Source organism: Quercus suber, unplaced genomic scaffold (genome assembly GCF_002906115.3).
Source record: "Quercus suber isolate HL8 unplaced genomic scaffold, Cork oak 2.0 scaffold_45, whole genome shotgun sequence".
Taxonomy (NCBI): Eukaryota; Viridiplantae; Streptophyta; class Magnoliopsida; order Fagales; family Fagaceae; genus Quercus; species Quercus suber.
The window spans coordinates 1,088,972-1,113,573 of record NW_027069510.1 but is presented as its reverse complement, the minus strand read 5'-3'; the positions used below and the strand labels follow the sequence as shown (position 1 = coordinate 1,113,573).

General features: G+C 32.3%; 2 protein-coding genes across 2 annotated transcripts; one reads left to right on the top strand and one right to left on the bottom strand.

The window, feature by feature from the left end:
- The first annotated feature begins 7,035 nt into the window (after nucleotides 1–7,035).
- LOC112022175 (cytochrome P450 78A9) lies at nucleotides 7,036–9,571 on the top strand. Its single transcript, XM_024054752.2, has 2 exons — nucleotides 7,036–8,121; nucleotides 8,661–9,571. Exons 1-2 carry the CDS (start codon nucleotides 7,135–7,137, stop codon nucleotides 9,276–9,278), a joined length of 1,605 nt encoding a protein of 534 aa, XP_023910520.1. The 5' UTR covers nucleotides 7,036–7,134; the 3' UTR covers nucleotides 9,279–9,571.
- A 9,777-nt stretch (nucleotides 9,572–19,348) lies between these two features.
- Nucleotides 19,349–24,188, bottom strand: LOC112022176 (methionine gamma-lyase). The gene is made up of 2 exons (XM_024054753.2): nucleotides 23,240–24,188; nucleotides 19,349–20,143 (listed from the first exon to the last, which is right to left on the bottom strand). The coding sequence occupies exons 1-2, from the start codon at nucleotides 24,024–24,026 to the stop codon at nucleotides 19,566–19,568; spliced, it is 1,365 nt and encodes a 454-aa protein (XP_023910521.1). The 5' UTR covers nucleotides 24,027–24,188; the 3' UTR covers nucleotides 19,349–19,565.
- Nucleotides 24,189–24,602: the final 414 nt, after the last annotated feature.

The following is a 24,602-nucleotide window of genomic DNA, read 5'->3' as shown; positions in this document are numbered from 1 at the left end:
CATTTTTTTTATTTAATTGTCATTATTTTTATAAAAATATATTAAACTAGATGAAAAAATTGTAACCCATTGACACTATATTATTTGAACCCCCTAGATAACAAGTGCTACCATCCCTGCCTAAGGGCATTAGTTTAGAAAATATTTGTAGAAATTAAAAAAAAAAACTAAAATTTTGACAAATTTTTATATTTTTTATGAAAATAACATCAAAACTTTCTTCAAAATATCAATTAATAAATGTTTTAAAAGTACTCATTTAAGCGATGTCTTATATAATACTTGGAAAATTTTTAAGTAATTTCGGAGTATAGTGAAATGATGCTTTCTCCTCTTATATTTATGATAAATTTTACTATAAATTTAATGAGTAAAATTTACCATAAACATAAGAGAAAAAAACATCATTTTTATATTCCGAAAATACCTAAAAATTACCCATAATACTTAATAATTTTTTCCTACGTCAAATTAGGGGAATAGTCGGACAGCAAGGGCCCACGTGGGACTGATCAATCGCGGAGGTCCAAATACTAGAGGCTACTAGCCTAGTAATTAAAGGTGCTCGAAAGGTACCAAAAGTTCATGCAAATGGACACGTGTGAACAGAAGTTGTCAGAGTCAGACAGAAACAGCATTGTCTTTGCTACGTACGGTCCTAGTTCCTAGTTTCCAGACTACTAGTAATGGTCTCCGAAAAGTGACAAAAATACATGCATATGGACACGTTTTAACATTGTCCCCCGCTACCAACCAAATTTATTTGTTTTTCTTTCAGTTAAAAAACCTGTTTCTGTTTCGCAACTTGCAAAAAAGTGCGCGTCAGTAAACTCCCTTGTCCCATCAAAAAACGAAAGGACAATTTCGCTTGTCCCGGTATTTAGAAACGTAGATATAAAGGTAAATTTTACTCAACTACCTTAAGTTTTAACTAATTTTTATTTATATATATATATTAATAGATAAAATTAAAAAAAAATTTAATTAGAATTTAAATTGATATTCGATTAAAGTTTAATTTTGTATCACGTGTCTCATCTAATTTAAGATTAAAATTTTTGTACTAAATGACTTAATTCAGTATTCAATATAAAAATTAGATTTCAATTAAAGTTTAATCTTGCGCAATGTATCCCATTTAAGTTTTTAATTTTTGTGCTAAATGAGTTAATTTAGTGAAGAAAACGATGAGTCTAATATAAATAAACCATAAAAAACCTAATTATATACTTCCTCTATCCCACTTTTTTTGTCCTGTTTGAAAAGTTAAATTTTTTAAAGAAACATAATTTATTGTCTTGTTTACCTTTTAAAAATGTATAAATTTCCAAAACTACCCTTAAAAAAATTTATCAAAAAATTCAATTAGTAAATTAATAAGGGTATAATAGGAACATTAGTAAATTAATGATTTTTATTTTTAGAAACAGAATAATATTTTGGGACATCTCAAAATGGAATAGAGGATTAAAAAAAGTAGGACGGAGGGAGTAACTAAAAACAATTTAAATTTATAAATAATTTATGTAATATACCATAACTATGTATCGGTCCATTACTAACTAGGTTATATATATAAATATTAAGCCATAGTTTATAAAAAATTCAATTATAATCAAAATTGGATTTTTCTTTTATTAGCTTTCCATAAAAATTAAATTGTTAAGAATTTTGTTATTATTTTTTCTCTAAACTAATGAATTTTTTTTTTTACATAGTTTCTATTTAGATATTTGTATACAAAGATATTGAACGTAACAAACTGTAATTGAGCTAAACAATCTCATACACATTTCCTCATTCAATTTAAGAGATATTATTTGACCAATTTATTATTTTATTTTGTGTTTGTATTTAGTAGAATTTCACAAACAATAATTGTGAATTGATATTGTATATGTAGATCCAATAGTGATTTTCAAAATCATGTACATAATAGTAATGTAATGAGAAACTGGGCGTAATCAATATCATGAAAATTGCAAAAAAAAAAAAAATACTATTTTAGTACCTCCAAATGTACTGGTCAAAGTATGTCATATATGTTTAATAACCCATGCTAATATCAATAGCACCGCTATGATTCTTCATTCCCGTGTATAAGCATGAGTTACATACTAGTATCAATTAAGTTTAACACTTTAAAAAAATGACCAATTTGGTCCTTAAAAGACAATTTTATCCTTGACTCCGGTTAGCACAGTTACTTTATTCTCACATTTTATTCACTCTTCTCTTTCTCATCTTAGAACCCTCTCTTCACTCTCTTCTCTCATATTTTCTCTTCTCAGTAAATGTTTATTACATGCTAAGATCTTTGAGTTCTATTCACTATGATTACACTAACATGAGCATAGATTTGAGCACAAATCACACTACATAGCTATACCATGTCGTAGAACACAAATATACACTGATACACACATAGCCATATAAATTCTAAAACCTGAAACCCCCAAAAATCATCACATATTACCAATCACACACACAGATTCATATGCATACACCAAAAAAACCATCATATTAGAGTCATTTTGAGACAAACCCTAGATCAAAAAATACCCACAAATCTGCAAATGGCCATACCCAAACCCCCTTTCAAACTCAAATCAAAAATCACCAAATCCTTATGTTACATAAGAAAACCCAATCCCTAAATTGACCAAGACCCAAACCAACAAAGAACCAAACCAAAAGAGAAATAAATAAAAAATAGAACAGAGAAAGAGGATAGAGATCAGCAGCAATCAGTGGTGGTGTCAAAGCTTGTGGGTCTTTGCCAAACATTCCCTTGACATTTGGCACACAAACCTAAACACAGACAAACACCCAAACCTAAAAACAGAGACCCAAACCTAGAAAGGAATACCCAAACACGTTTGGCACTAGATTAGAGCTATTGGAAAGAAACAATAGCAATGGTGGTGATGCGAAACTCAAAAATCCCTAGCCAAATGTCTCCATGACACTGATTTGGAGAGAGAGTGGAAGATGGTAGTGGAAAAAAATGGGTTTCTGCCATGAAAGAGAGAGTTTTTAGCCGCCATGGGTGTGTGTGTGTGAGAGAGAGAGAGAGGGAGCTATCGTGGGTGAGAGAGAAAAAAAGAAGAAGAAAGAGCCAAAGGCCTGACGAAGAGAAAGGAAAAGGGTTGGGGTCTGAGATAAGGAGAAGAAAAGGGTTTGGGCTAAAGTAACGGTGCTAATGAAGTCAGGGACAAATTTATCTTTTAAGGATTAAGTTGGTCATTTGACTTTCTGAGGAGGATTCCACAAAAGGCCTCTTCTAAAATCATTAGTTATTTTTTATTCAAATAATTTTAGATGAAGAAGACTTGGTTTTTATTATTATTATTATTATTATTATTATTATTATTATTATTATTATTATTATTATTATTATTATTATGTTTAGATTCTTGAGGTAAGCATTCTACAAATTCCTTTTTTATTATTGATTTGGTGATTAAAAAATAGTTAAACACTAAGGCAAATTATTTTAGTATTTGTTTACACCTTTTTTGTAATTCAATTAATTATGAGGGATTTTAAGTTATGTTGGGTTCTTAAAGAATTGCAAGAGTAAGAGTTTTTGAAGTAGGCATTACTTAAGGTAAATAACAATTTTCTTAACTAGTTATATTTTACTTCAAATAAAATGTTGTATTAATTAATTCTTCCTTTCTCTGTGGTTAAGTTTTCTAGCTACGATTATTTAAAGAAATTTTTTTTATTGAATACTATAAATGTATTTGATTCCATTGATTATTTAAAAAGTTTCTATTTCCTTCAAACTCGGATCAAAGTCGGGTGTGTTGTGCTTGTTTCTAAAAATTATAAAAAAAAATTAAAAAAAAAAAACTCGGGTCAAAGTCTAAAAATTATTTGTATAATTTGACTATGCTTTAAATTCAGCTATGAGGGTTTTACTACTTGTACATGAACAAAAACTAGTTTCCCATAGGGAATAATACGATTCCAATGCATGATTCTTGGCCTAGTAATGGGGATACAATGTGACCATAATCATAAAAATTGTAAAAAAATATGAAATCTAATAGGATATGGGTATGGGTATCGTTTGAAGTCCAATGAAATTTTTGACGTTTTGGAATTCATTGCAATTGTTTTGTCTAATTTTAATTGAACTGAGATATAATTTCTAAGCCTATGAATTTTGTCTTGTTAATAGTTTATTTTATCTATTTTATGGTATTTATGCTTGATACAATGGTTACTTACTGAGCTATCAAGCTCACCCCCCATATTATATCTATTTCAGATTTTGAAGAGTATCAAGTTTAGATGTATGTGAAAGGGATATTAGGTGTGAATGGAATATTATGTTTGATTGTAATAAATATCAGACACATTTGCTATGCGGTTATATGAAGATTTTAAATTTAAGAACTTTTGTGTCGATTGTAATTTTTGGAGATTTTTTTTTTAATAATTAATTTATGGGAGATTAATTAATCTTGGACTGTCAACTCTTTTTATTTCCAAAAGAATATTCAATGAACACAAAGTTTTAGTGTTAGGATCATCTATCCAAGTATCCAACCCTAAATTCAAGCTTGTGCATGCATGTATAATTTGTAAAATTGATGCTTGTTTGATATAGTTTATTTTTGCCAATATGTTATAAACTTGTTTTTCTTGGATAATATGAGTTAAACTAGTATCAAGAATTCTAGCTTTTAGAATTAAGATTTCTCATGTTCATATAACTTTCCTTTTGTGCTTTAACAGTGCAAATTATTTCATTTTTACTATAATTTTCATATTTTTCCATTAAATAAAATAAGTAAAATTTGAAACACTCAATCTAGGGAATCAAATACCACCATTTGAATTACTTATTTTGAGAGGTAATTAACATGATCGTACCCATTTGTAAAACCATGTATTAAAAATCAATTGAAGGCACTATTATTGTAATGTAACTTGCAAGACCATATACTTTGCTCATCTGATCTACCAAAATGAGAGTTAACAAAAATGTATCTTTAACTGTTATATTAGAGAGATGCATGAAGAAGAGTTACGCATTGTGTAATCTATAATCATCATTAGACTACTAGAAAACGTATATATTAATTAATTACATGATGAAATTCTTAAAGACTTTAATAATTAATTAATTACTTAACGACCGGAAGTTATGGTACCACTATGAGTATGAGAGCATGACTACTAGTCTACTACCTCAAGACTCACTCACTTAAAAGCTATGGTACTACGCAATGAGAGAATGACTAATCGTACGAAATAGCACAACATGCTTGCAAGTTGGGACAGCATGGGATTGCACGCCCAATCTCTAGTCATGCATCAGGGCCAAAAAGCAAGAGGGCCCAGATTTTAAAAGAGAGAAAAGCTCCTGTCATTCCATATTGTCTCATTAAGGAGTGCCCTAAAAACAAAGGGCAATTCTTACATAGTCCCGGAGCAATGCTCCGAGACTATTTAAGTTATTTTCCAAAATCAAAGGTTAATATTAATAAACATTATTATGAGTTACAAGTTACATTTTTTATTCTTTCTAAAAAAATTACATTTTTTATTTTTATTTTATGACTATCTAAGTGTCAATTTGACATGATTAATTTTGTCAACTTATTTTACTATTCAGCTTATTTTTGCTATTATTTATAGGTTTTACTGTACTTTTTGGTACTATTTATGAGTTCTACTATACTTTTTGGTACTATTCATGGGTTCTACTATACTATTTTATCTAACTTTTATCTTTATCTACAATACTTTCAGCAAAAAGTTTTTAATTTCAGCAAAATAAGCGGATCCCAAACAAACCCTTAAGTGTGCATTTGTTAAAAATTATTTTTGCCAACTTATTTAACTATTTAGTTTATTTTTGCTACTATTCATGAGTCCTACTGCACTTTTTAATACTATTCATGAGTTCCACTATACTATTTCAGTTAACTTTTACATTTATCTACAATAACTATCTGCTAAAAGTTTTTAGTTTCAGCAAATAAGCAGATCCTAAACGAACTCTAAATGTATAATATGAACTTTTTTTTTTCAAAAAAAGAAAAACACAATTTAATGGAACATTGATTAAATGCACATTAATTTATAGGTTTCAATTTACTCAACGTGTAAAGAGAAATGAAGTTCAATTCATACTTACGCCAAATACTAATTAATATTTACTATAAATTAAAATTTTATTCTTTCTTAAAAAAGAATAGTATTTATTAAACATAAATTATTTTACATAGTTTTACACAAATCCCAAAAACACGATTTTAGTTGGTGAGTGTGTAAAATTATATAAAAGAGTCCATATCCAACAACTTTAACCATTTAAGCTTTAAAAAAGAAAAATAAAACAATAACTTACCATATTATACAGATTTTCCTTCACCACCAATTGAGGTATATTCCTTACTCCTTTGCCCCACCAAAAAAAAAAAAAAAATTTTGAGGTATATTCCACGCGTTTTAAATAAGTGTGGGTGGGTGGGTGTCTATCTATCTATTCAGTACCGTCTGTTTGGATACAGCTGAAAACGGAAAACTAAAATTGAAAAATTAAAAAATATTGTAACAAAATAATTTTTAAATGTATGAATAGTACCGTGAGATCAATTTTTAATGAAAAAGTTGTTAAAAAATAAAATTTATAAGTCTATAAACAGTAAAAAATTAAACATTTCGTCTGAAACGCAGAAAAGTAAAAAAAAAAAAAAAAAAAAAAAAACGTGCGTTTGCGCCTCCCACACGCACATAAGTAAAAAAAAAAAAAAAAAAAAAAAAAAACGTGCGTTTGCGCCTCCCACACGCACACTAAAAACTGCTACGGACTACACTTTCCTTTCCGTTACGACGCGGAGGCGGCGCCACAAACCTATTTCTATAACTGCCAATTATTTTCCGTTAAACGGTCAATAACATTAACACATACCCTTGCTACCTTGTTTTTAACGGTTACCCTGCCTTTTGTGAGCTTTGAACAAACAAACCCCAAACTACCCCTAACTACTCTCTATATAAACCTTTGAACGTCCCACTTCTTAGTCTAACCCAAATAAGGAAACCCACACACACAGACACACATATTCTTGCTCTCCATTCCATCCTTGCCTTTCTTTTCTCTCTTCTATCATGGAGACACAGGCTGATACTTTGTGGGTTCTAGCTCTTGCTTCTAAATGCAAAGCTCTCTCTTCTGAATACACCATTTTGGCTGTTGTTTTTCTTTGCATAACATGGCTGACCTTGGCTTTGTGTTACTGGGCTTTTTGTCCTGGAGGCCCAGCTTGGGGAAAGTATTGGTGGAAGAGATCATCAGCTAAGAATATTAAGCCAATACCAGGACCTCGTGGGCTTCCAGTGATTGGAAGCATGAGCCTTATGATTAACCTAGCTCACCACAAGCTAACCAAAGCTGCTGAGTGGTGCAACGCTAAGAGACTCATGGCTTTTAGCGTTGGTGAAACTCGTTTCATCATAACGAGCAATCCAGACGTAGCTAAAGAAATCTTGAACAGCTCAGTCTTCGCTGATCGTCCAGTGAAAGAGTCCGCTTACAGTTTAATGTTTAACAGAGCGATTGGTTTTGCTCCTTATGGGGTTTATTGGAGAACTTTGAGAAGAATCGCTTCCACACACCTGTTTAATATCAAACAAATCAACGCTTCTGAGGTTCAGAGGTCAAAAATCGCATCCCAAATGGTTTCCATGACCATGATTGCATGTAATAGTAGTAGCTCTGGCCGTGAGTTCTCTGTTCGTGACATACTCAAACGAGCTTCGCTTAACAACATGATGTGCTCGACGTTTGGACGAAACTATGACCTTTCACAGTTCGATAGTGAAACTGAGGAACTGAGACAGCTTGTGTCTGAAGGTTACGACTTGTTGGGAAAGCTCAACTGGTCTGATCACCTTCCCTGGATTGCTGGTCTTGACCTTCAGGGAATCAGATTCAGATGCTCCAATATTGTTCCTAGAGTGAACCGGTTCGTCAACCGGATTATCCAGGAGCATAAAGAGCAAACCGGTCAAAGAAACCATGATTTTGTGGACGTTCTTCTCTCTCTTCAGGGGCCTGATAAACTCTCTGAATCCGATATGGTTGCTGTACTTTGGGTAAGCAACAAACACTATATTCCAATATTATTCTATCTGAATATTTCTTCTTCTTTTTTTCATTACAAAATGTTTTGGTTATGAGGCTTGTTAATGGATTTTAATAGATTAATCAGTATTACCTACGAAAGATTAGTAAATACTTCCAGAACATACCTACGAAAGATTATTAGGTACATACTGACAAAGTATTTCTTCTCCCGTGTTCACGTAGATGGTGAATCAAACTATGAATTTGATCAGTGAGATTTGCTATTACGTACTAAGTGAGAGAGAAGGGAATCTCCAATATTATTTTTGATGTTGAATTCCTGTCCTAAGTTATAGTATGTATTCATGACAAACGTGTTATTTTTTTACTATTTTTAGTGCTAAAAAAACTTTGAGATTACTAGGAAAGTGTAGCTTCAATGGGGTTAAGATTCTTGGTAGTAACGTTTTTATTTTACTGCAACGTTTCAGCAACTAAAAGAGCCATTATGATTGTTTAATATAATGCTAACTATTGTCTTCATTCATTAAATGGTTCTTCATTACAGGAGATGATTTTCAGAGGAACGGATACTGTAGCGGTTTTGATTGAGTGGATACTAGCCAGGATGGTACTCCATCCTGATGTCCAATCAAAAGTGCAAGATGAGCTTGATCGAGTCGTGGGAAGATCAAGACCGCTGAAAGAATCAGATATTCAATCCATGCTTTACTTGCCAGCTGTGGTGAAAGAAGTTCTTAGGCTACACCCACCGGGCCCACTTCTATCATGGGCCCGCTTGGCCAATGAGGATACTATAGTTGATGGCTATCATGTGCCTGCTGGGACCACAGCCATGGTTAACATGTGGGCTATTACAAGAGACCCAAAAGTGTGGTCGGACCCACTCGAGTTTTTGCCCGAGAGATTCGTGTGCAAGGACGCTGAAGTGGAGTTTTCTGTCATGGGGTCGGATCTGAGGCTAGCTCCGTTCGGGGCGGGTCGGAGGACTTGCCCCGGAAAGGCATTGGGTTTGACCACAGTGACTTTTTGGGTAGCAACTTTGTTGCATGAATTTGAGTGGGTGAAATCTGATCAAACCCCAGTGGATCTCTCTGAAGTGTTGAAGCTTTCATGTGAAATGGCAAACCCTCTTACTGTTAAGGTGAACCCAAGGCGTACCTGAGAAATTTGCACGTTATAATTAAATAGGCAGCATATGTTGTATAAATGCTGGTGTTTGTCTTAATTATCCTTCACCTAAATGTAACCCTTAATATATTTGTGTGTTAAGTTACTAGGCTGTCAGTTATTAAGGTTAATGTATGTATAACCCTCAATATGTTGAGGTTGAATCATTAGCTAGCTAGGCTGTTAATGATAATGTGTGTGTCTTGTTTCTACTAATGTATAACGCTCTTCCATATATGTGGGTACAAGGGCACTTAACGTTGATATATGTGTACTACTTCCGCTAAATGTATGTGTATTATCTTCAAGTTTGTATGCACCAATTGCACAACAAAATGATATCATAGTTTTCGCTATCCCAACAAATGATTTCAGAGTAAATGTGCCTTCACTAAGCATACACACGGCAATTAAGTTGGGAAAATAAGCAAACGATCCAACTTTCTGGGGATGTAGAATTGTGTTCTTTTGCAAAAATAAAAGCATGTTAATTACTCCACATGATCAGATAAACCTACACAAGAAAAAGAAAAATTTAGATTCAAATTAATTTGCAAACGTAGTCTTTCATGATAAGCCTCCAAGTATGAGAGGGTATAAACTATAACGTCAAATCTCAAAAAAAAAAAAAAAAAAAAAAATCATCCTAACACTCTAGCATTGTTTATATGATTGACTCTGTTTGTTCTGATTTTAGCGGCTGAAAGAGAAAGTACAAAAGAACCAACCAATCTATCCTTGTTGTCCCATCTACATGTGGTCCCATTATGTTTTAAACATTTAGTATAAGATCAAATTTTTAGCGGCTATAGCGTCAATCCAGATTAATAACAAATAGATTTTGTACTTAACTATTATCTTCTATATACAATTTTCTTGTAAAAAGACTTCTTATTTATATTTAAGGTGTTCTGTGTGATTTATTTTAATCACTAGTGGAAATTGACAACACACCTAAACGTTTTTTATATGCCATTATTACCAAAAGGGATGCAAAACCCTGGAAGTACTATATCTTGACAACTATCAAAATGCAATTATACTCATAGTTGGCTATAAAGTAATAGGTGATTCCCAAGATTGTATTATAATAATTTCTAATGGCAAAATTATATCTTGATACTTGTCTAAGTTGTTGATTGATTGAGATTGATTGAGAGACTGAAAGAGGAAAAAAGAAAGAAAGAAAGAAAAAAAAGAGTGAAACACAAATTTTTCGTGGTTCAAGCTAACGGAATACGTTTTTAAGTGAAAACCCTTAACAATTACATTTTTATTACTAAATTTGTATTACAATGAATGTAAGGTTTATGTACTTGAGAACTCTAACTAATTCTAGAGTTGATCTGTTTGCTCTACAAATAGATGAGTCTACAATAGGTTTGGGGCTTCTTGGACTTGTATTTTTCATCTTTTCCCACCCAATGGCTTGTTTAAATCTTGTCCATGTAAACTTATACTTATCATATTCATTGCTTCATTCTTTTCACATTCCTCTCTAACACTTTAGTTGTTTGCATTTCGATTAACATTCCTGGTTTCACATGGTTTAATTCGTAAAATCTCGTAGTGCCCGTTTGAATTGGGCTGAAACAGTTGAAACGCATGTTTGCGTTTCAGCATTTTTTTTTTTTTCACGCATTTCAGGCCAATATTTTTTACTGTTCATTCACTGTTGCGACTACTGTTCATGAATAGTAGCCGCAATATTTGACTTTTCCCGTAAACAGTGCACAGTGTGCACTGTTCATGGATCCACAAACTTCACTTTTCAGCAACTTTTTCATTAAAAATGAGTCTCACGGTACTATTTACATATTTAAAAATTATTTGCTACAGTATTTTTTAGTTTTCAGTTTTCAGCTGTATTCAAACGAACCCTTATTGTTGAATAAATGATTTGTGATCAAATTTGACCTCCACTATGAATAAACTCACTTAGCATGATATGTATTTTTTTTTATTTTTTAAACCATGATATAATTTTTGGAAATGAGGCATCCATGAGGTACTGGAAGTCTTGAAGTGTTGCTGTTAATGTATTTGTACATGAGCATCCTTTGAGGGCAACCTTCTCCTTGCACGACCAAAAAATGAAAATGGAAAACATAAGCCACCCTTATATTATATTCTATATATATAGTTTGTCAAAAAATTAAGTATCCTTCTTGCATGATAAAGATTTTAAAAAAAAAAAAAATGTATTTTCATCATTTTATAGAAGTAGAATTATCGTCTTCCTTGGTTGGCATTTGGGCATATATAACTTTGCGAACGTTTTCATAGTGGACAAATTTTAGTATGAAATAAAAATACTTAAGTCATTGTAGCACAGCTGAAGTATTGTTGAATAAGTGCAATAATTTGAAGCAAAATAAAATTTCATGAAAGCATCCATAGAATATTCGAAGCATCTACATATATATGAAATATACACAGTGCCTTGACTCAGAAGTGGACTTAATTAACCAAAGAAATGGACAAAGGCAATGTCATTGCGCAACACAATTTTTGACCCTATTGAGGAGGACAAATATCGAGCCCTATACACTTGAAAACGTGCAAAAATTCACCAAGTATGATTTCCTAAAAGTTTGTTCAGTGGCTCATGGTCCTCACAAAAATTTCCCATTGAAGTCCACCCTTGAATTAAAATATTTAACATGTCGCATGTAAGACAATGAAGTGGTTTGTGCACAATAGTTTCCATGAAACCTAGGAGTTTTGGATATGGACAACCTGATTTTTAATTTATTGGAGGCCATGTGTCCAAAGTATATATATATGCCACCTGGAAAGCAAAAGGCCATGTGTCCAAAAGAAGCAAAATTATTGAATACTTTCAAAGTACTATAATTGCATACTCACCTATTTCACATGAAGTAAGTACGCATTTATATTACTCCAAAAGTATCCAATAATTACTCCCAAAAGAAATTTTCATGTTGACAAGTTGTCAAAAATATGTTCACATCGTTTTCTTTATTATTTCCTTTTCAATTAAAGAAGCTAGGGTTCTACTTAAAAAAAAAAAAAAAGATAATAATAATAATAATAATAAAACAGAAAGAAAGAAAGAAAAAAAAGAAGAAGAAAAAGAAGCTAGGGTAGTTAAAATCTAAGGATACCACAAAGTAGGTTCTAATAAAAGTGTAGTGGTAGAAGAATACTATAATATTTTCTTTCTTACAAATGCAAAGGGGGAATTTGAACCTCAATTATATTTCTTGTTGTGAAGAATCGGACAAAATCACTAGGTTATAAGATTTTTGAAAACTGATAATGAAAGTTATTGCCAAGAATATGCTCAGCCCAATGGAACAATGTCAATTAAGTTAATGTTAAAAACGTGCATTAAATATTAATTGGGCACTCATATCAGTAATGCTTTGTGGTAGATTCATGAAATGTCCTCATACAGGAAGAAATGTGAGGCTTTTGATTCAGAACTATCGTAATGACCGGATCAAATTGACTCTATCGTTGATGAATTAATCACTCTGATGACTTAATCAAAAAGTTAGGTATAATTAGAGGATCATAAGGGTTTAATTCCCTTCTCTCTCTCTCTCTCTCTCTTTTTTCCTCCTTCTTTCTGTTTTTATTACTGATTTCTCTTGTCCTATTATCGGGAACAAGCTCTTGCTCGGGTTCCTGTTTTTTAAGTTGTATACGTGTACTTTACTTCACATTTTAATAAAATTCTATCGGTTATTTCAAAAAAAAAAAAAAAAATACTGATTTCTCTCTCTTTCCTAGAAGGTTGTTTTCAGGCATGCATGGGTGACACATCAAAGAAGTTGGTCGTCGAAATATTAATATAATTCAAAATGGTTAAGCGTGGGCTGTATATGTTCATAATTATATTGCATGCATTAAGCATATTATCCATAATATTCTTGGAAGAAATAAAAAAGAAAAGAATGACAAAAAAGAAGAAGAAGAGAAAGGACATAAAGAAAGATAGCATGACAAAAAGCATGATCTTGGTGGTGCTTGTGGAACGATTGCTATCAATATCATCGTCTTATTAATGAGTTTGGATCCCATTGTGATGATAAGTTTTTCATGTATATCTGTTTTGGTTGTCAATTCTGGCTCTATTGAAAGCTTAAATACGATAATCACGTAACATGAACAACTAGTCGATAGCATGTGAAAAACACGTGGATAGAAAGCAATGGTACGTACTGTGAAAAGTCCATTACATGCTAATAATTTTGTCCATTAACTCCAACATAGATTGATCAGGCTCTCTGTTTTGTATGAGCTATAGCTAGGTACCCTCGATGGGTCCAAATCAAAAGTCTTTTGCTGCATTTGTCGTAATTGCAACCTCCAAGTGCCAAGCATGAAAGATCGATTTTTTAAAAATGTAGTTTTCTGATAACAAGATTTAGTGAGATTTACAAAATATATATCTTTTACGAATGCATATGTCATCTTGATATATATGACACATGCATTTGTCTTTGCCGATACCATCTGTAAAATATCAATAGATTCTCTCCAGATAAAGCTTGGTGTGGTTACCAAAAAAAAAAAAAGTTGTGAAGGTTAAAAATGTAGTACAGGTTAAGATCTTATTGAAGATTATAGAAGTACTATAGGCAAGATGAATATACATAGCTCCTAGTACAGTCGTTGACCGACAAAATCTTTATAAATTGCTTTGTACTATTATACTGGGCTCGCATCAGTAATTGTATAAAAGAAAAATTAAAATAACCACGTTTTAGCAAACTAAATCCAAAATAAAAGTCCAAAATATACTCGGCTCGCATCAGTGCTCTAACCGGTGCATTTAACTCTAACTTACTTTTAAAGCTTATTAATTGAAGCATGCGATCAACATCTTGGCATTATTGTTATTAGGGTCCAGTTAATGTGTGCCACATTAAGTCATCCACTTTTAAAAATATTTTTTTGAAAATTGAAAAAGCTGTCAATACTTTTTCAATTCCCGATAAAAAATTTTGCAAAAATAAAAATTAGGGCACACATTAATAAAATTCTTGTTATTAAACCATAGCCAGCCGTCTTCTCAAAAAAAAAAAAAAAAAAACCATAGCCAGCCGGAATTTGATTTGATATGGGTTTTGGATAATTGGATTAGCGGCTTAATTAGAAAGTCAATTACCAGTCAAAACATGTAATTTAATAAAAATTAAGAATATTTTTAAAAAATTCTAAAAAAGATTAAAATTTGAAATATCAATTTTTAAAAAATCATGTAAAATATTCACAATAAAAGATATAAAATGACATATTTATTGCAATATTAATTATTGAACACTCTTTGCATAAGACAAAGATTATAGTTCATTACCACCGCACACCCTTGGTGCGATGATCACTCCACAAGTATAAGTGCTTGTCGAGTATGGGGGGTAAGGGTCGGGGTTCAAGTCTTCAAGAGGGAGCTTCACACACATATACACTTAGATTAGGTTAGAGTAGAATTCTATCTTGTATTAAAAAAAAAAAAGATTATAGTTCATTAAATTTTTTTTTTTTGGGCAAAATTTTTTTAAATGATCTCCTTAAGTTACAAACATGTATTTTTATTAGGAGTGGCAAAATTGGACACAACTCGGGAATCCGACACGACATGACACGACACGAAATTAGTAGGTTATGGGTTATGGGTTAAGGTTTAATGGGTTTGTGTCATATTCAGGTTGACATAGCTGACCCGTTTAATAAACAGGTTGGGTTAGTGTTGAATACATAGAACCCGTTTGACCTGTCTGACTAGTTTAATTAAATGACATTTTACCAATATACCTTTCAAACTCTACGTATATAAACTTATTAGTTGTTGTGATTTATTTTATTTGGCATAGTGTGATTGATTATTTGTAATATTGGGATATGCTTTAGTTTCGAATGATTATTTGTGATGTACTTGTTAATTCTGAATTTTATATTAAAAATATTCATTTGTTTGTTTTTTCTTTTTTTCTTTTTTCATTTTGATAAAATCTGATAAACAGGTCGATACGACTAACCCGTTTAATAAATGGGTTGTGTTAGGGTTGAAGAATTTTGACCCATTTAATAAACATGTCAGTTAGTGTTGACCTATATAGTCGAATACTCATGAGTTGATACGACACAAACCTGACACACGAACACGAATTGCCACCCCTAATTTTTATCGACTAATAAATTTATAATTGTAAGATTAGATCCTAAGCAAATCATGCTTCCTCGTGAATTTATTTTGAATCGGAATCTTTTGACTCAATTTTATCCCTTCTTGTTAAGTGAGTAACCCCATTTTTCACTTTTAATTGGTCAAAATATGTAGAATTTCTTACTTTTGTGAAGAATTAGATCCAAAAACTAGAAGGGAGGGGGTGGGGGTGGGGGGGAGTCTATGATTAATTGATATTGTACACCAATCATTAAGCTATTAAATTCTTTTCCCGATAGTGAGCCACATTTATAGGATAAATTTTCCATTGATCATGGTATGAAAGACATTTCAGAGGCTCATAAATGTCCATTTATAGACTAGATCTAAAGGCCTATATGAGGGGTAATTATTGAGTACTCTTGGAGTATCATAAATGTGTACTCTCCCTTCTCACATAACTGTAAGTCCCACTAATTAAATTTATGGTGAAACTTACAATTCATGTGAAAGGAGAGAGTATACATTTATAATACTTCCGGAATATTCAATAATTTTCCCTATATGAGATCCTAACGATGTCATGACATGCCCCATTATTTATCGATATCTAGTGAGTGACTATGGTACCCAACTTTCATTTTTCATACTTTGACATATGGATTGATGAATACTTCTTGAGTTGCAAAATAAATTATGAGTTCACCAATCATTGATGCTTCTTGAAGCAATAAGCTTATATTACGTGTAGTAGTTTGTAGAATTATTATTGGAAAAATAAATAAAAGAATTGGGCCATGTGAGCTCTTCGTAATAATTATGACCCATACCTTTAACCAATTTCGCTCTTAACACAAGATCATTCAAGTCAAGGATTTTTATTCTATTTCATATTTTTATTTTTTAAGTTCATCCCCCAAGGAATGGGACATGGTAATTTTTCATCGTTTAGCTTAAGCACAAATCAAACAAATTCAAGAAATTCATTTTTACAAGTAAATTCCATAATATATAATAAAGTTAATTTCAAACAAATACCTAGATGATAAGTTATAAAATAATGCTGAGTTTAACTTACTTATTAAAGAATTTTTTAGAATCAATTAATTAGGGAAATTTGCAATGATAATAATAAAATAATATCAAGACACATATTTAGAAGATCTCCACAAAAAAGTAGAAATAATTCATTTAAGGAAAAAATTGCAATTGAACAATTTATAAAGAACTCATCATATTTAATTGGATTTGCTAAAGTATATTCTTAAATGATCTAATTAAATACTTGAATCGATTAGGTAGCATAGATTAATGTCTAATCTATTAGGTTGGTCTGGATTTATTAAAAGAGTAATTTTTAAATACTTTCGGAGCAAAGAGAAATGTGCTCATTTCTCTCACATTCATGGTAGAGTCTACTGATTAAATTCATGGTGTGGTCTACCACAAATGTAAGAGAAAAGAATACCATTTCTCCATACTCCGAGAGTACTTAAGAAAATTTTCCTTATTAATGATGTTTCGCATCAATGATTTTCTTTTTCCAAAAATAAAAACTTTGAAGAAACAAATGTTTCCATAATATAATTTTCAACTTATTTTTGGAGCAAGAAAACCACTGAGTAAGTAGGAACCTAACCAATTTTAAAATATACTTTTTTTTTCCCTTTTTCTCACTTAAAACTAAATACACTCATTTGGCACCACTAATTGGTATGGTCAAAGAGAATCTATCTCAAAAAATCTAAAAAGAATGGCCGGATATACAATCATTATTATTGATGAATATAGTTTGAGTATGCCATAAGCAACAGAGCGTAACAAGAATCAAATTTTGAAACAAATCCTTATTTTAAGAATAATAATATTCATGTGGCAAACATATGGTCGTGCATAAGATTGAATTTGAAAGAATACATTTGCGATTTTTGCATTTCTTAAAAGTAACAAGCAAGCGATTATTAATTATTCAATAACTAAATTAAGTCATTTTAATGATGGTACAGAATCAAATTTGATCGTATGACGAGAGCAATTGAGTTTAAAATTATTGTACATACATACATACATATAAAAAGAATAAATTTATAATGTGATAGATTAACTTGGTGGGCTATTTGGGCTCAAGATTGATTTTGGGCAATTTAAATGCCAGAATATGTGCCTGCCTTATGGGTAACGATGCCCACTTTCAATTGTCAGTCAAATGGGAAATAGTAATTTGGATGGAATATTCAAAAGAAATATTTCTGACTGAATAATTCCATTGCATGACTAATGGATTTATTTATTCGAGAATTAGATGGGGTTTCTTTTGTCATGATTATGTTTATTCTGTAAAATGGAAATTGTAATTGCATATTCAACAGAAATTTTGCCGACTGAACGATACGATTCCAAAGAATATTGGATTTTCTTATTAGATTAATTCTTGATTTGGAAATGATTTATGTTTCAAAATGGAAAGGAATAAATGCAATGATTCTTTTCCTATATATATATATATATATTTTAATGCTGTGGCCTGTAAGTGGAAGAGTCAAGGTGCTAGATATTATGATTCTCAGAAAGAAAGAAAAAAATGTTGCCAGCTATTACAGCCAAGGATAGATCCTCTTACATAGGATTCTTGTTTTGTGAATATTAAAATAAGGAAACCTGAAGTGCTTCTGCATTTTTTTTTTCTCTCTATTTTTTTTTTTTTTTTTAATGAAGAGAGATTATAAGAAATTTTATTTATTTATTTTATAATTTGATAATTGTGTGTGGGGGAATTGAATTATTGATGTCTCCAATAGAAAACCAAAAAGTGTCATTTGTGCTACAATGCTATTGCTTGATATGATAAATTTTAATTTATAGCCTCCAGTTTATGATAATTGTTCTCTTATGATAGTCTTATCATCAGGCCAAGTTATCAACTAATTTTTAGTATAGTTGGGATTTGAACTCATATCTCTTAATCGAGGGCAATTTTTTTAATTAATTGAGTTATAAGTTATAACAAGAAACTAGTGCAAAAAAGCATTTTAGGTTTAATGAAATGGTAATAATAATTTGGATCACTCAAAAGAAAGGAGAAGAAGCTCAAAAGCCCCGTTGCTGTAATATGCTGCGTAGCATGGGCTGGCCTGCATCATTGGAAATGTAAGGTCAAAAGCCCAAGCCTTCGAGATTCCAACGTTGAAGATCATAACTAAAGACTAGCTGTCTAATATATTTCATTGAAAGAAAAGAGGAAGATAGGGCTTGGCCCATCACTTTCCTTAGGACCAAAGATCCAAGAAGGTAGGTAGGAGATGGAGAAGGCTTATTCCAATTTACAAAAGAGAGTAAAAGTAGGTCACTTTTTTTTTAGATGGAGAAGGCTTATGACATTCATTTCATAATGATTGCTTCTTTTACAACAAATTTTTTTATCAATTGAGCTAACTAAAACTTACGAGTATAAGTCATATTTGTGTGAATAAAAAAAAATCCAAATAAATGAGGGAGTTGGATGACTTGACATTTGCTATTATCATTTTGATATACCACTTTGAGTAGTTTTGATGAACTGGGCAATAAGAATTTTGGAGTCTCCTAAAAAGATTAGGAACTTGAGCTTGTGCTCTCTCGCCAAATTTAAGTATGCCTTTGTTATTAATTAATTCAAAAAACACGTGCACCACCATGCACGACAATTCATAAGTTAGGATCGTTTTCAATTCGGGATAATTGGTTTGTGGCTTGTGGGTGGGTTAGATTATCATGGTGCACATTTATAATCAAGAGCTTGGATTAAAAAAAAAGGTTAGTTCAATTAGTTGTAGGCCCAAAGCTTTAGGCCCGTTTGTGTGTGCCTATGAATATCGGCGACGGCTTTAACAGAAACATTTTTCTGTGGGCTTCATGAAAAGGGTTCAAGCAGGTCAGAATCAAGCCCATTAAATGAAGTTTGGGGAAACTCGTTTACTATAGGCAATTGATTGAACTTGAAGTCCGTGCCATGACAAACTAATAAAACATTATGCCCTGTCCACTGGAAAAGCCATTATTTAATATCCACACCTGAAAAAACAGACTAGAAGGACCCATTCTTACATGAAACAACCAACATAAACTATACCACAGCTTATTCCAGCATTGGTTATGTGAAAATGTTCAGTATTTATTGAATGTAGCCGAATCCTGCATTCTTGAAAGTGCCTTTTCAAGTTGGCTCCATCTCTGCTCTAATGTCCCAATGTATCCAATGGACATTCTAACCAAGCCTGGTGAAATTCCAGCTAGTGCTTTCTCCTCAGCATTCAATTCACTACTAGTACTACTTCCAGAGCAAGACATGAGGGTCTCATAGTATCCCAGGCTAACTGCCATGAGCCCAAACTGAGTGGTGTTTTGCAAATGGTTCATCAACCGGTTAGCCCTTTCCTCAGTTTCCATGTCAACACAGAGAAGCCCACCAAACCCATAGTCCTTATTGCCGAAGGACTTCAATAGATTGTGATTTGGGTGATCTTCAAGGCCCGGGTAGATGACCTTAAGGCCCAGCTTTTTCATCCTTGTGGCAAAAACTAATGCTCTGTGGCAATGCTCCTTCATTCTTAGGCCCAAGTGAGGAATCCTCTCTGATAGTTCGAAGGCAACCTTGGCATTCATTGTTGGCCCTAAAAGCATAAGGGTCCCTTGGTGGAGGTCCATCATGGAGTTCACAAGACTTGCAGGCCCACACACAGCTCCTGCCAATTGTCATTGGAATGTTGGAATGCATTAATACGTACTCAAATTTGTAGAGTCGAGAAGGTATCTTTTGCATCTTCTAAATATATATGAAGTATCCTTCTCACCATATTTGGATTTTTTGTGACTGTACGTACAGTCACATATTATGAGAGATACTTATATAGTTATATGTCAAATGCATGGGATAATTTTTGTCAAAGGTGACCATCACACCAAAAATGCAGAGTAATAATAATATTATTTTCATAATACTAGTATTGATAAATTAGGCACATCAAGGAGACATCAAAAGCAAGAAAAAATGGGGCAAAACATCATGCATGTCTTTTGCATCATAAAAGCTACTTTTCCTAAGAAAACACATGACAAATACAATAAATTTCAGGAATGAGCAGTGAAATTTGTACACCAGGCCCACACTTGAAAATTACATATTGTGATGAGGACCACAACATGAGATAATGGCAAGCATAAAATTCCACAAGACATGCATAAATTTCTAAGTTTCAAATAGAAGTTGATAATCACATCATTTGCTTCGATAATAATTTGTGACAAAAGCTTTCTATTCACTTGACAAGAAATAAAGTCACATCAATTAATTTTAATTTTAATATAGAGTAATAAACTTGGTCCTACATGGGAATTCTGTCGAAGATACCAAGATGCTGGACTCTACTGGTTGGTGGATTTGGGCTTATCAATTAAGTGTGGGCATTTATCATCATTATTGTAGATGACAAGAATACAGATGAATCTCTTTTTACAAAGAGCTTTCAATAAATCAGATCTTATATGTTAAAGAGTTAAACCACCCAAGTGGAACAAATCCTTCTACTGCTTTTTACAATATGATACTTAAAACTTATCCAGAATATTCTAAACCGATAATACGACAGTACCCAAGTAACCCAAATCTGACTTGATACGAAAGGCCAATGCACAAAGAAACAAAGCCAAGTTTAATTAGAATTCCTAACACATCACATGTATGGTTATATCTTTCCACAGGAGCGAAAGGAAAAAAAAAAAAAAAAAAAAAAACCAAATACCATTTCACGCCCTCCTTTTGTGCTAATCTATAAACATCGTCCATTTCACATTTAAATTTTAAATAAAAATATTAATATCACAAGTCAAATTGTGGATATTATACTTATATAATGTACATCAACAAACATATGAGGAAAAAAAGAACCCATGTTTTCCCATTGAGGAGCTGTCAGTTGTTTAGTACTCATTTGATAAAACAATCAACTTATTTTTCAGTTATTTTTTTTAAAGTACATTTTGAATAAGTGAGATTTTAAAATTGTTTCACAAATTTCAATTGTGAAAAAGAAAAGGAAAAAACCATTTCTTTTAACGTATCAATTTGTAAATTTTATATCATAAAATATGTAATATTGATATTCCTGACATCACTTAAATAAAAGAACCACACGTTGCTTAGATAAACCAAATGGCCTACGGCTAAAATATCCTATAAAAATTAAAAACAGAAAAAATAAATTAAAAAACAAAACAAAACAAGAACGGCATAAAACATAAAAGTATAAACACGTGGCAGCTTTGCAAAGTAAAGGTAGACAGTATCATTCACGAGGTGAAACTAACACAACCACATGAATCAAATAATGTCCCGTGGGCAGCATCGAAAAGGCCACAGTACACACACTACGCTACACAACTTTTGATGGACACTCTTTAGTCTTAACCCTGCGCCTGCCTATCAAAAAAAAAAAAACCCTGTGCCCGAGATCAATGTACTAGATTCCCTCATTCACCATTAACCACGTGGTCAAAAAAGTTGATAGTACCATTTTTACGAACTTTTTATAGAAAGAATTTTTTTTATAAATATTTTTAATAAAAATTGTAATGACCTTGTAAAATAGGTAAAATTATTTTTTATAGTGCAAAATATATATAATTTTTTCTTTTACAATTTAGGTTGAAAATAAGAACACTAGCATGTACAGTCTGTTTGAATACTACTTATTTTACTGAAAACTGAAAATACTAAAGTCATATCATTTAAATAGTACTGTGAGATCCATTTTTAATGAAAAATTGCTGAAAAAAAAGATTTGTAAGTTTCGTAAACAGTGCACGGATCTACTAAACAGTGCCAATTCAGTGGAGGTAGAAGCTTGTCAAAGAGGTAGTGAGTTCTGTGCACAGTGCACAAGACCCAATGACAAGAGATAGCACATGCTCCTTAATTTTAAAAAAGAGAGAGAGAGAGAGAGAGGAGGAAAACGCAGACGCGGACTATTTCATTACTATCCAAATGTATATGTAGTGCCCTAAAAAATAATTTTTCCGACTTTAACATACTACTTAATAATATACCTAACATCTTATCTACTATTTTAACATGCAAGCTATTAAAAAAACATAAAATTTAACACATCATTGTTTAAGATTTTTTTAATTGAATTTTAGTCTGCTTTGATTTTACATAATTAAAATTTTATTTTTATATTATATAATTTCTAGCTCACATTCCTTAAAAATGACCAAAATAATACTAAAATATAGTTTGTGTGTGACCGGTGTTTCTGATTAAAATTTCCAACCGTTAATTAAAGAGTTACCAAAAGGACAGGTAAAAAAAAAAAAAACAAACAAACAAACAACCTTTTAACAATTTTTACTATTCTATCAAAAAAAAAAACTTTTATTATATCCTCCCAAAAAAAAAAATTACTAGTTTTAACGTACCTGCAATAATGTCGGCCCCACCGCTAATAAACTTGGAGATACTATGAACCACAACATCGGCGCCGAGCCGAGCGGGAGAGATAACCATCGGAGCAAAAGTATTATCGACCACAACCTTAACACCTTTCTCGTGAGCTACTCGGCTCAGCTCCGGAATATTAGCCACACTCAGTGTCGGATTCGAAACTGACTCAAAATACAACACTTTTGTCTGTCCCAAAACCATCGCATTCTTCACCATCTCCAAATCGTTTATATAAAAAAAACAAACAAACAAACAACCTTTTAACAATTTTTACTATTCTATTAAAAAAAAAACTTTTATTATATCCTCCCAAAAAAGAAAATTACTAGTTTTAACGTACCTGCAATAATGTCGGCCCCACCGCTAATAAACTTGGAGATACTATGAACCACAACATCGGCGCCGAGCCGAGCGGGAGAGATAACCATCGGAGCAAAAGTATTATCGACCACAACCTTAACACCTTTCTCGTGAGCTACTCGGCTCAGCTCCGGAATATTAGCCACACTCAGTGTCGGATTCGAAACTGACTCAAAATACAACACTTTTGTCTGTCCCAAAACCATCGCATTCTTCACCATCTCCAAATCGTTTATATCCACAAACGTCGTCGTTATGTTACAAGCTCGAGGCAGAAAGTGAGTCAGCAAAGCGTGGGTCCCACCGTAAAGTGCTCTAGAAGCCACCATGTGGCCCCCACTGCTGACCAGTTGTAAGAGAACCGAGCTGATCGCAGCCATGCCGCTCGAGGTGCAGTACGCGGCTTCGGTGAATTCCAGCGCCGCCATGTGGCGGCTGAGATTCAACACAGTCGGGTTGAAGTGGCGGCTGTAGATGAAGAAGTCACGGTCTGGGCCGAGCTCGCCGGAGAACATTCTGCGCATGGTTTCTGGCTCCATCACTGTGAAGGTTGCTGAGGCCTCGATTGACATGTTCACTCCGCCGTGCTCCCCGAACTCGTGGCGCGCCGCCGCTAGAGACGCCGCGGGGTCGTCGTGCGTGTACGATGGGAATTGCATTTGTTTCTTTGTGGTCCTGAAGTTGTTGCTGTCGTCGAAATCATCGGACCCAGTTCGTTTTTTGTTGTCAGAGATTACAAAGTTACTGTGCGATTTGGTGTCAGCCATGATTTCTGGTTTTTGGTTTCAGAGAGCAAAGGATTTTGATTTGAGGGAAAGGTGAGTAAGGAAGGTATGAATGAGAGGTTTATATAAAAAGCGAAACAGATTTTTTTTTTTTTTTAAGAAAAAAATAAATAAAAAGCGAGAAAGATGGTGGTTGGGTTGGTGTTTTTTTTATGGGGACGGGGAAGAGAAAGAAAATATTGTGAGATATATAAAAGAGTACTGCCAACTATATTCACAAATTATTTTATAATATATTTATAAATTATTAATGTGTAATAATTACTTATTACATTAATAGTTTATAAATTTTTTAAAAAAATTTATATCTTTAATATTACTCTATATTAAAAAATTTATGAGTTATTATCAAATATTATAAAGTAACGTGTCATCGGTTATAATAAAAGTATATTTATTAATCACATTTATTATTGCAATTTGTAATTTAATATTTTACCCAAAAAAACAAAAAGTTTTATTAATCACATTTATTATTGCAATTTGTAATTTAATTTTTTAATAGTTTATAGAATAATTTAAGAGTGTTGTGAAATTATTATAAATTTCTATTATTTT

Coding starts and splice junctions, on each gene's coding strand:
- LOC112022175 (XM_024054752.2), top strand. CDS start 7,135: ATGGAGACACAGGCTGATACTTTGTGGGTTCTAGCTCTTGCTTCTAAA. Junction 8,122..8,660: donor ATATGGTTGCTGTACTTTGG/GTAAGCAACAAA, acceptor TCTTCATTACAG/GAGATGATTTTCAGAGGAAC.
- LOC112022176 (XM_024054753.2), bottom strand. CDS start 24,026: ATGGCTGACACCAAATCGCACAGTAACTTTGTAATCTCTGACAACAAA. Junction 20,144..23,239: donor TGGGGCCGACATTATTGCAG/GTACGTTAAAAC, acceptor GACAATTGGCAG/GAGCTGTGTGTGGGCCTGCA.